Raw genomic sequence first — 12,758 nt, forward strand, 5'->3', positions numbered from 1 at the left:
AGCAGAGCAAGACTCGTTGCTGGACAAATGCATTATCTTCTCATCGGACAGGTGAGGAATATGGTGGTTTATTATTTTTACTTTTTCCATAATAAATGAATAAAAGGCGGGGGGGGTGTTTATTTAAAAAAAAAAAAAGATGTCAGTGTTTTTATTTCTATTAAAGAACTTTATTCTGGATGTGTATGATTAACAATTTGACTATGGGGTAAGTAATAGGGGCGCATTATAGACGCCTCTCCATTACTAACCCCTGGGCTTGATGTCAGCTGCCAATACAAGGCTGATATCAACCCCAATATTATTACCCCACGTGCCACCACATCAGGGCAACTGGGAAGAGTGGAGGTTAAGCGCCAGATTTGGCACATCTTATGGAGCGCCATTCTGGGGCAGCCGAGAGCTGTTTTTAGTCTGGAGGGGGCAATATCCATGGCTCCTTCCTAGCCTTTGCTGGTTATTAATTATAGGGTGGACCCCACGTCATTTTTTTTTTTTGGGGGGGAGGGGGGGGGGATTCCTCATGTTAATAACCAGTAAAGGCTAAGTATACAGCCTTGAGCTGATATTAGGCAAGAAAGTGAAAGAATTGGGAGCGCAGGTGGTCTTCTCATCCATCCTCCCAGTGGATGGCCATGGAACAATGAGGTGGAATAAGATTCTACAGGTGAACAACTGGCTACGTCGATGGTGCCGTCAACAAGGATTTGGATTTCTGGATCACGGAATGAATTACCTATACGATAGACTACTTGCTAGAGATGGGGTGCACCTTACGAAGACTGGAAAACATGTATTTGGAAGTCGCCTTGCTAAACTCATCAGAAGAGCTTTAAACTAGAACAATGTGGGAAGGGAAGCAAAAGGCCAGAAAAAGCCATACAGCTGACAAATACTATTGAGATCTCTGCTACTGGAAGTGGAAAAGAAGAACAAAGACAAAACAATTTAAATAATAAAAATATGGGAGGAAGAGAAACCAATCACAAACTAAAATGTTTTTATACAAATGCACAAAGCATGGGCAACAAACAAGGAGAATTGGAACTACTAATGCAGGAAAAGGAATATGATGTCATTGGAATCACTGAAACTTGGTGGGACGATACACATGATTGGAATAAAAGGCTAAAAGGATACAACTTATTTGCAAGAAACAGACTTGATAAACGAGGAGGAGGTGTTGCATTGTATGTTAGAAAAGCGTATATCTGCACAGAGATTGAAGCTTCAGAGACTGGGAGTTCTGTGGAAACTGTTTGGGTAAGAATACAAGGAGAGAACAACGGAAAGGACACCATTGTAGGCATTTACTACAGGCCACCTGGGCAAGCTGAAGATATGGATGAACTCTTTATGTATCAAATGACCAAGTTCTCCAAAAAATATGACGTAGTGGTCATGGGAGATTTCAACTATCCAGACATTTGTTGGGAATCTCTCTCAAGTAAAACTAACAGGTCAAGCAAATTCTTATCCTCTCTTGCTGACAACTTTATCTTCCAAAAGGTAGGGGAGAAAACAAGGGGATCTGCTACTTTGGATCTAATCCTTATAAACAGGGAGGAAATGGTTGAGGAGGTAAAGGTGGCTGGGACCCTAGGAGGCAGCGATCATGCTATTATAGAATTTTGGATAACTAGAGGAGGAAGACATGTGAAGACTCAAACTTCAAGGTTAGATTTTAGAAAGGCAGATTTTAAGAGACTCAGAAAGAGAATAGGAGGGATCCAATGGCTGGATGTCCTTAAGGACAAAAATGTCCAGGAAGGATGGGAAATTTTTAAAAATGAGATTCTCAAAGCACAATCGTTAACAATCCCGAAAAGTAGGAAGAATGGGAAGCATTTAAGGAAACCAGGATGGATGAACACAGAACTTAAACACATGCTAAAAAGAAAGAAAGAAATGTTTATTAAATGGAAAGAGGGAGGCATATCTAAAGAAGATTATAATGCAGTCTGCAGATCCTGCAGGGCACGTATCAGGTTAGCTAAAGCGGACAATGAATTAAGGCTTGCAAGAGATGTCAAAAGCAATAAAAAAGGATTTTGGGGGTATGTCAAAAGTAAAAGAAAAGTCAAAGATGCTATAGGATTTTTACAGGATGAAAATGGAGAAATGGTAAGAGAGGATGTTGAGAAGGCCGAACTTTTTAATTCCTATTTTGCATCTGTTTTCTCTCAGAAAGAAAATGTAACATCAACTGATCTTCACTGTCCTTTTAAAGGAATAGAGGAATCCAAGTTATCTGTAAACAGAAAGATTGTGAGGGAATATTTAGCTAACATAAATGAGTTCAAGTCTCCAGGTCCAGATGAATTACACCCCAGAGTACTGAAGGAGATCGTAGAAGAAATTTTAGAACCACTCTCCATAATCTTTGAAAATTCTTGGAGAACAGGAGAAGTCCCAGAAGACTGGAGAAGAGCAAATGTTGTTCCTATCTTCAAAAAGGGGAAGAAGGTGGACCCAGGGAACTATAGGCCGGTGAGTCTGACTTCTATACCAGGAAAGATCTTTGAACAAATTATTAAACAACATGTATGTAAGTACATGGATAAGAATGAAGTGATTAACCAGAGTCAGCATGGGTTTGTAACTAACAAGTCATGTCAGACTAACTTAATTTCCTTCTATGACAGAATCACTGACTGGGTGGATCAGGGAAATGCTGTAGATATAGTATATCTTGACTTCAGCAAAGCATTTGACAAAGTATCTCACACCATCCTTATTGAAAAAATGACCAAGTATGCAATGGACCAGGCAACTGTTAGGTGGATTCATAACTGGCTTAGTGATCGGACTCAAAGGGTGGTTGTAAATGGCTTCACATCCAGCTGGATGAATGTCTCAAGTGGGGTACCACAGGGCTCCGTCCTGGGACCTGTATTGTTCAACATCTTTATCAATGATTTAGATGAAGGAATTGAGGGTAAACTGATTAAATTTGCTGATGACACAAAGCTAGGAGGGATAGCTAATACTAGAGAAGAGAGAGAGAGGATTCAAAAAGACCTAAATAAACAGGAGCAGTGGGCAGCAACCAACAGAATGGTTTTTAACAGGGAAAAATGCAAAGTACTACATCTCGGCAATAAAAATGAAAAAAGCATATACAGAATGGGAGGAATAGGACTAAGCAACAGTACATGTGAAAAAGACTTAGGTATACTAATAGATCATAGACTGAACATGAGTCAACAGTGTGATGCAGCAGCAAAAAAGGCAAATACAATTCTGGGATGTATTAACAGAAGCATACAGTCTAGATCACGTGAAGTCATTATCGGTCTTTACTCCTCTTTGGTCAGACCTCATCTGGAATACTGTGTACAGTTTTGGGCACCACATTTTAAAAAAGACATAGACAAACTGGAGCAAGTTCAGAGAAGAGCGACCAGAATGGTGACTGGTCTGCAAACCATGTCCTATGAGGAACGGTTGCAGGATTTGGGAATGTTTAGCTTGCAAAAAAGAAGACTGAGAGGAGACTTAATAGCTGTCTACAAATATGTCAAGGGCTGTCACATTGTAGAAGGATCATCTTTATTCTCATTTGCACAAGGAAAGACTAGAAGCAATGGGATGAAACTAAATGGGAGGAGACACAGATTAGATATTAGAAAAAACTTTTTGACAGTTAGGGTGATTAATGAGTGGAACAGGCTGCCACGAGAGGTGGTGAGTTCCCCTTCAATGGACGTCTTCAAACAGAGGCTGTCTGTCTGAGATGATCTAGTGAATCCTGATTTGAGCAGGGGGTTGGACCAGATGACCCAGGAGGTCCCTTCCAACTCTACCATTCTTTGATTCTATGATTAATAGCCTGGGAAGCTCCATGATTATTACCCCCTTCCCAGGCTATAAACATTAGACCCAGCTGTCAGCTTTCCCTCAGTTGATTAATAAAAATTATAGGGGATCGGGGATCCCATGCCATTTTTTTTCATTTATTTATTGATTTATTACTTAAATACATGTACAGTAAGCTACACACGCAAAGCACTGATTATATATCTCACCGACATATTTCTATCTATATAAAAGGTGCATCTCACTAAATTAGAATATCAAAAAGTTAATTTATTTCAGTTCTTCAATACAAAAAGTGAAACTCATAATATAGAGTCATTACAAACACTGATCTATTTCAAGTGTTTATTTCTGTTAATGTTGATGATTATGGCTTACAGCCAATGAAAACACAAAAGTCATTATCTCAGTAAATTAGAATAATTAACAAAAAACACAAACAAAGGCTTCCTAAGAGTTTAAGAAGGTCCCTTAAGTCTGTTTCAGTAGGATCCACAATCATGGGGAAGATAGCTGACTTGACAGATGTCCAGAAGGTAGTCACCGACACACTCCACAAGGTCCCAGAGTCTGGAAGAAGGGTGGAGAGGCACATAATCCAAGCTGCTTGAGGTCTAGTGTGAAGTTTCCACAATCAGTGATGGTTTGGGGAGCCATGTCATCTGCTGGTGTAGGTCCACTGTGTTTTATCAAGACCAAAGTCAGCGCAGCCGTCTACCAGGAAATTTTAGAGCACTTCATGCTTCCCTCAGCTGACAAGCTTTTTGGAGACGGAAATTTCATTCTCCAGCAGGACTTGGCACCTGTCCACACTGCCAAAAGTACCAATACCTGGTTTATAAACAACATTATCACTGTGCTTGACTGGCCAGCAAACTCGCCTGACCTTAACCCCATAGAGAATCTATGGGGTATTGTCAAGAGGAAGATGAGACTCCAGACCCAACAATGCAGACGAGCTGAAGGCTGCTATCAAAGCAACCTGGGCTTCCATAACACCTCAGCAGTGCCACAGGCTGATCGCCTCCATGCCACGCCGCATTGATGCAGTAATTGATGCAAAAGGAGCCCCGACCAAGTATTGAGTGCATTTACTGAACATACATTTCAGTAGGCCAACAGTTTGGATTTTAAAAACATTTTTCAAGCTGGTGTTATAAAGTATTCTAATTTACTGAGATAATGACTTTCGTGCTTTCATTGGCTGTAAGCCATAATCATCAACATTAACAGAAATAAACACTTGAAATATATCACTCTGTTTGTAATGACTCTATATGATATATGAGTTTCACTTTTTGTATTTAAGAACTGAAATAAATTAACTTTTTGATGATATTCCAATTTAGTGAGATGCACCTGTATGTTTTTAAGAAATTTAATTTGAAAACTATCTTTAAATGACAGAGAATTATGTAAAATCTAATATTAAAATTGCATTGGATACGGATTGCATTCGCATGTCATTCGGATGCTAGGTGAGAAAAATCTCATTTTAGGCTGAGTTCACACGATGCGTTTTTCATTCGTTTCCGCAGCGTTTTTGCAGTTGCGGAAACGCATGAAAAACGCATGGTAGAAGGGCAGCAATGTTCCCCAATTGAAATCCGCATGTGCTGTGCCCATGATGTGGATTTTTCCGCAGAGTAAAAGCTGCGGTCAAAAATCCGCAGCATGTCAATTAATTTTGTGGAAACGCTGCTCTTTTGCCGCCATTGACTTGCATTAGACCGCATGGAATCCGCATCACTGTATATGTTGATGCGCATTCCGTGGGGTCTAATGTGCGGATGGTACCCGGGTGTGGAGGAGAGGACTCTCATCCAGACCCAGGTACCATTAAAAAAAAAAAGAATAAAATAAAAAATATATATATTCTCACCTTTTGACGGCCCGCGCAGCGCTCCTGCTTGATTCCCCGCACTTCGCGGTTGAATGAAGGACCTTCGCTGACGTCAGAGTCATGTGACGGGTCACGTGACGCTGACGTCGGAAGGTCCTTCAGTCTTCACTGCCGGCAGCCGGGACCGAGCAAAGCAGGACACCGGGGGCCATCAGAGGGTAAAGTATATATTTATTTTTTATTTTTTGACATTCACACACTATATAAATCCATGCCGGTTGCATGGATTTATATAGTGTGAAGTTGACAAGCACTTTCCAAGTGATGCTAAAATCGCTTGGGAAGCGCTTGTCAACCCGCATGCGGAAATGAAAGTGAAGACCGCTTCATTTCCGCATGTCCCTGGCAGGAAACCGCATGTACAATCCGCATGCGTTTTTTCCTGCCAGAGAGATGCAGAAACGCTCAGGAAAAAATCCTGAGCATTTCTGCATCGTGTGCACATACCCTTACTCGCATGACACTTCTGCGACCTTTCAGGAACAACTTTGGACCGATTTTATTAACACAGATGGGTATGAGCCCTTAACCTTTTTTTTTCCATTATGTGCAGATTGGTTGGGTTCCAACGCAGATGTTTCCTGCAGCATAGAGATATACCTTTAAGGCGCTAATATGAAGTTTTGAACATAGCAAGACAATACTGTATTATACATAGTCATGCAGTGATACATGATACTATTGTCCCCATGTGGAGCTCAGTGTAAAAAAAATAAATGAGCCTTACTTATCCTCCCCAGGTCCAGTGATGATTTCTGTCACCGCCTCTGTATATGTGTCTGCAGCAATGTAGAAGCAAAGAGCCGCTGAGTTCAGCGATTGGCTGCAGTGCTGGCAAAACATGATATAAGCGCTACAGACAAACAACAGAGAACGGGGCAGCTGTTGAAACATAGTGCTGGACCCAGGGTGGGTTCGTAAGGCATAGTTTGTTTATTTTTTACACTGAATTACCCCTGGCACATTAGTATACTGAAGATGATAAAATAAAAACTGAAGTTACACAAATGTTATCAGATTGTGCTGATCCAGATCCCATCAGACGGTATAAATCCGGATATCACAATACAGGATGGCAGGGTCGGTTTTTGATCAGTGGAACAGGGAAAAATTATGCAATATAGCTGTCTGCAAATCAAGTTTGGGACCTCCACTTATCGTGGGCCAAAGGACTGGACTATGCTATTCCATACAATGATGTCACATGAAATAAAACTATCCCAGGATAGTGACATATGGAGAGATGCGGGCACCGTCCTGGGCTTACTACTGACTGATGATAACTGGCCAGCAGGGAATGACAGGCTACTGCAGCGTAGAGAAGACTATGAGCCGGTCACACTAGTTTATAGGCACAGATGAGTGGTCGGGGCTCAGTGTCTGCTCCATATGACCGAGTGATGAATGAATGTGGCACAGGCTAGTAACAACTGGCAGCAGCAATGGAGATATAGTGATACCCCACATACACAACAGTATAATAACAAACATATAATACCACATCCTCCAGCCAACACACCGCTATCAACTATGGGAGACGACTACAACCATCACTCCAAAGCAGCACTGGTCCTGTGGGTGACACAGGATGAGCAGACAGACCTGTGCACGGACACGTGTATTACACACACACGATGGGGCACGGACACGGGTATTACACACACACACACGATGGGGCACGGACACGGGTATTACACACACACGATGGGGCACGGACACGGGTATTACACACACACACACACGATGGGGCACGGACACGGGTATTACACACACACACACGATGGGGCACGGACACGGGTATTACACACACACACACGATGGGGCACGGACACGGGTATTACACACACACACACACGATGGGGCACGGACACGGGTATTACACACACACACGATGGGGCACGGACACGGGTATTACACACACACACACGATGGGGCACGGACACGGGTATTACACACACACACACGATGGGGCACGGACACGGGTATTACACACACACATACACGATGGGGCACGGACACGGGTATTACACACACACATACACGATGGGGCACGGACACGGGTATTACACACACACATACACGATGGGGCACGGACACGGGTATTACACACACACATACACGATGGGGCACGGACACGGGTATTACACACACACATACACGATGGGGCACGGACACGGGTATTACACACACACACATACACGATGGGGCACGGACACGGGTATTACACACACATACACGATGGGGCACGGACACGGGTATTACACACACACGATGGGACACAGACATTTCTGTTGCATGTGCGAAGGGAGGAGGTATACATGGGGGCAGATAAGCGTATTACACACGTGACCGGGGCACGGACCCGTATATCGCACACGTGACGGGGCACGGACCCGTATATCGCACACGTGACGGGGCACGGACCCGTATATCGCACACGTGACGGGGCACGGACCCGTATATCGCACACGTGACGGGGCACGGACCCGTATATCGCACACGTGACGGGGCACGGACCCGTATATCGCACACGTGACGGGGCACGGACCCGTATATCGCACACGTGACGGGGCACGGACCCGTATATCGCACACGTGACGGGGCACGGACCCGTATATCACACACGTGACGGGGCACGGACCCGTATATCACACACGTGACGGGGCACGGACCCGTATATCACACACGTGATGTCCCATCATCCTCCAGGATATAATAATCAGTGCTATATACAGTCCCCGGGGTCGTCGTGTGTATTCCACACACACCCCCACTCGCCTTTTCCTTCTCCATCCCTCCACCCCCTCCGCAGCCATCCATCTTCCTCACAGACCTGGATGTAGTTGTTCTCGCAGTAGTCGGCCACCCGTTCTAGATTGGTAAAGCTGTCCAAAAGGGCCCGCCGACCGCCGGGGATCTCCTCCTCCAGCAGCATCTGCAGCTCCGCCATGTTTTTCCTCAGCACATTCTTCTCCTAGAAGCCCCGCTACACTGCGGAGGGATCAGCTAGGAAAGGCAGCTCGGGACCGCGCACAGTGCAAGCAAATGCAGGAGAGGCGCGATCCCGCCACACACTCACTCAGCAAGGGGGCGTGTCCAAAATGTACGCAGCTCCGAGCTCACGGGTGAGTAACCCACGATTGCGCCTGCGCAGACGAGCTGGGCTGGATTTGTACTCGCGCGCTCACGTTGTTCTTGGTTCATCTTCGCTTGGTATACGGTCGCTTAGCAACAGAGGTAGTGAGAAAGCAGGAGAGGAGAGGGGGCGACCTGTCATGTGACCCGCGCTTTCTCGCTGGTGATGACGTCATTTCTATGATGGTTTTGGGCTTGTAAAAAATTGTTAGCAGTGTTACCTCTGATGAATGGAGATGGCTATTCACAGCACAATGTGAAAGGGTCACGTGTGTAGTTGTAATCCTGCTCTCTCATGATTAATGATAATATACAGTACAGACCAAAAGTTTGGACACACCTTCTCATTGAAAGATTTTTCTGTATTTTCATGACTATGAAAATTGTACATTCACACTGAAGGCATCAAAACTATGAATTAACACATGTGGAATTATATACTTAACAAAAAAGTGTGAAACAACTGAAAATATGTCTTATATTCTAGGTTCTACAAAGTAGCCACCTTTTGCTTTGATGACTGCTTTGCACACTCTTGGCATTCTCTTGATGAGCTTGGAGGTAGTCACTGGAAATGGTCTTCACTTCACAGGTGTGCCCTGTCAGGTTTAATAAGTGGGATTTCTTGCCTTATAAATGGGGTTGGGACCATCAGTTGTGTTGTGCAGAAGTCTGGTGGATACACAGCTGATGCCACATAGAGTTCTAGCAGCAGACACATCTCTACAACAACTGTTAAGAGGAGACTTTGTGCAGCAGGCCTTCATGGTAAAATAGCTGCTAGGAAACCACTGCTAAGGACAGGCAACAAGCAGAAGAGACTTGTTTGGGCTAAAGAACACAAGGAATGGACATTAGACCAGTGGAAATCTGTGCTTTGGTCTGATGAGTCCAAATTTGAGATCTTTGGTTCCAACCACCGTGTCTTTGTGCGACGCAGAAAAGGTGAACGGATGGACTCTACATGCCTGGGTCCCACCGTGAAGCATGGAGGAGGAGGTGTGATGGTGTGGGGGTGCTTTGCTGGTGACACTGTTGGGGATTTATTCAAAATTGAAGGCATACTGACCCAGCATGGCTACCACAGCATCTTGCAGCGGCATGCTATTCCATCCAGTTTGCGTTTAGTTGGACAATCATTTATTTTTCAACAGGACAATGACCCCAAACACACCTCCAGACTGTGTAAGGGCTATTTGACCAAGATGGAGAGTGATGAGGTGCTACGTCAGATGACCTGGCCTCCACAGTCACCAGACCTGAACCCAATCGAGATGGTTTGGGGTGAGCTGGACCGCAGAGTGAAGGCAAAAGGGCCAACAAGTGCTAAGCATCTCTGGGAACTCCTTCAAGATTGTTGGAAAACCATTTCCGGTGACTACCTCTTGAAGCTCATCAAGAGAATGCCAAGAGTGTGCAAAGCAGTCATCAAAGCAAAAGGTGGCTACTTTGAAGAACCTAGAATATAAGACATATTTTCAGTTGTTTAAAATGTTTTGTTAAGTATATAATTCCACATGTGTTATTCATAGTTTTGATGCCTTCAGTGTGAATGTACAATTTTCAAAGTCTTGAAAATACAGAAAAATCTTTAAATGAGAAGGTGTGTCCAAACTTTTGGTCTGTACTGTATGTGTATATAGTATTACATGTAATGTGTGTATAGTATATATATATATATCTATATGTATAGATATATATATATGGAATACACTATACACATAAATGTATCATTAGTATAAACACATGTATAATGGATATATATACAGTGCTCAGCATAAATCAGTACACACCAACAGATTTTCAGAATCAATATTTTCTATCAGCTGCCATACTACTAAATGCTCTAAATAATGTGGACCAATCACTGCAAACAAGATGCTACACGTGTTATTTTCCTCACCCAAAAAAATAAATTTTCCTAACAAACTCAATCAAAACCATGTTGCAAAAATGAGTACACCCCAATGAAAGTCTTTGGAGCAAAGCTAGAGTTTACACTACAAAATTCTAATTAAGAATTCAACCACGGCTAAGTCTAATTATTCATTAAACAGTTGTCCAGCAGACAGTTGACTATAAAAGATCGTTACTTAATGAAGAAAACCCCCTTCCCATTTCATGCAGTCATCAATGGCACCACATGGAAGAGAAATGTCACGAGACCTGAGAAAGAAAAAGATGTCTTTACACAAGAAAGGTGAAGACTACAGAAGATCAGCAAAGCTTTACTTACACTGTTCTACAGCCAAATTGGTTCAGAGATGAAAAGAACTTAACTAATTTTGGGGTGCTGAAAACAAATATGATGCTTAAATTTGCTGATTGACTCTAATTTTCAAGATCCAGAGGAAGTTGAAATAACTTATGACACTTTTCTTGCAGGCTTATAGAAAAATTGCATCTTTATTATTTCATCAGTATTATTGCATTGTTAGTAGCTAGTCTATTACATCATCTATTTAGTCTATTGAGCCTTCGGTATTCTATCTTGGGCTGACCAATCAAAAAATGCCAACTCAGCCCCGATGATGTAATCCTAATTATAGTTCCAGCACCTGCTTTTATAAATGCTCTCTGTGTAAGGTATACAGTTTTAGGATTTCTTAGCATATTGACATGTTTCTATATGTTTTTTTCAGATATGCCTCATTCTTGCATTAACAAAGCGGAGAGTTTTTGCTTCATATGCAGAGAAGTCACTTTTGAGTCACAAATGTGAAACTTGACTCCCATGATAAGGAAAGCTTACTGTTACGGTTCCGGATGGTGGAACCACTGTGCCATGGAACAAGGAGGGACCGGAGGGGCGTCACTAGGGGCCTCACCCAGACCGACCCTGGCAATACGGCGGCTTAGTCGACTCCGTGTGCCAGGGAAGGACCGGGAAGGTGAGCCAGGTGCTACTCCGGGACCGACCTTGTGTGAGAGCAGGCAACTCCCACAGGACTGATGACAGACTCCGACTGACATGGCAGATGAGCATGGCTGGTAGGCAGGCAGGCACTGCTGGCAGGCGGACAGGCATGGCTGGAAAGCGTACAGGCGGGCACGGCTGATAGACAGGCTGGCGGGCACAGCTGCTAGACAGGCTGGCGGGCACGGCTGATAGGCAGGTTGGCGGGCACGGCTGCTAGACAGGCTGGCGGGCACGGCTGCAAGACAGGCTGGCGGGCACAGATGATAGACAGGCTGTCGCGTACGGCTGATAGGCTGGCGGGCACGGTTGATAGGCTGGCGGGCAGCACTGGGACCTGAGGGCTGAAGAGAATGTTACTACACAAACTACAACATTGCACAGGCACCTCCATTTTGGGGGTGGTGCCTTAAATAGAGGATGTCCTCCGGCCATTGGCCGGGAATATTTTAGGACGGCGCGCGCGACCCCTTTAATCGCCAGGGAGCGCGCTCGCACCCTCAGCACAGTGCCCGGGGATTTGTACGCGGTGCGCGCACCCCAGGCAGGCACAGCGTGGGAGACAGGAGAAGGAGTGATGGGCGCAGGACTGGGGTCGGGTCGGTAAGAGGGTCAGGAGGCAGAGACGCCGGCACTACAGTACCCCCCTTTACGTCCCTTCTTCTGCAAACCTGCAAGAAATTTAGGACCAAACCCTTTCCAATCCACAAGAAAAAAGGTTTTTCCTCTTACCCTCTTGGTAGCCAGAATGCTCTCTACCTCAAAAACGTCTTTAGCGGAGACTGCAGCTGGAGTGGTACCCGGATCATCAGAGAAATGATTGAGGACTACAGGCTTGAGGAGAGACACATGAAAGGAGTTGGGGATCCGTAAGGAGGCAGGGAGTTTCAGCATGTACGCCACTGCATTACTCTGCCTCAAAATCTCAAAAGGACCAATGTACCGTGGACCCAACTTGTTTGAAGGTATTTTGAGATGAACATA

At 44.3% G+C, this 12,758-nt stretch overlaps 1 protein-coding gene across 19 annotated transcripts in view; it reads right to left on the bottom strand.

Annotated features, from left to right (window-relative positions):
* Nucleotides 1-8,846, bottom strand: part of ABI2 (abl interactor 2) — a 149,383-nt gene extending 140,537 nt beyond the window's left edge. For 16 of the 19 annotated variants that reach the window (XM_073646428.1, XM_073646417.1, XM_073646427.1 and 13 more), the window contains exon 1: nt 8,556-8,845. In XM_073646428.1, coding sequence (XP_073502529.1) covers nt 8,556-8,672 — 117 coding nt within the window. In that variant the 5' untranslated portion in view covers nt 8,673-8,845. Of the gene's footprint in view, nt 1-8,555 lie in introns of all 19 variants that reach the window. The other 3 variants (XM_073646415.1, XM_073646410.1, XM_073646421.1) reach the window with 2 other exon arrangements.
* Nucleotides 8,847-12,758: the final 3,912 nt, after the last annotated feature.

This window comes from Phyllobates terribilis, unplaced genomic scaffold (genome assembly GCF_046119375.1).
Source record: "Phyllobates terribilis strain yellow unplaced genomic scaffold, ASM4611937v1 Scaffold_9__5_contigs__length_417890890, whole genome shotgun sequence".
Lineage (NCBI taxonomy): Eukaryota > Metazoa > Chordata > Amphibia > Anura > Dendrobatidae > Phyllobates > Phyllobates terribilis.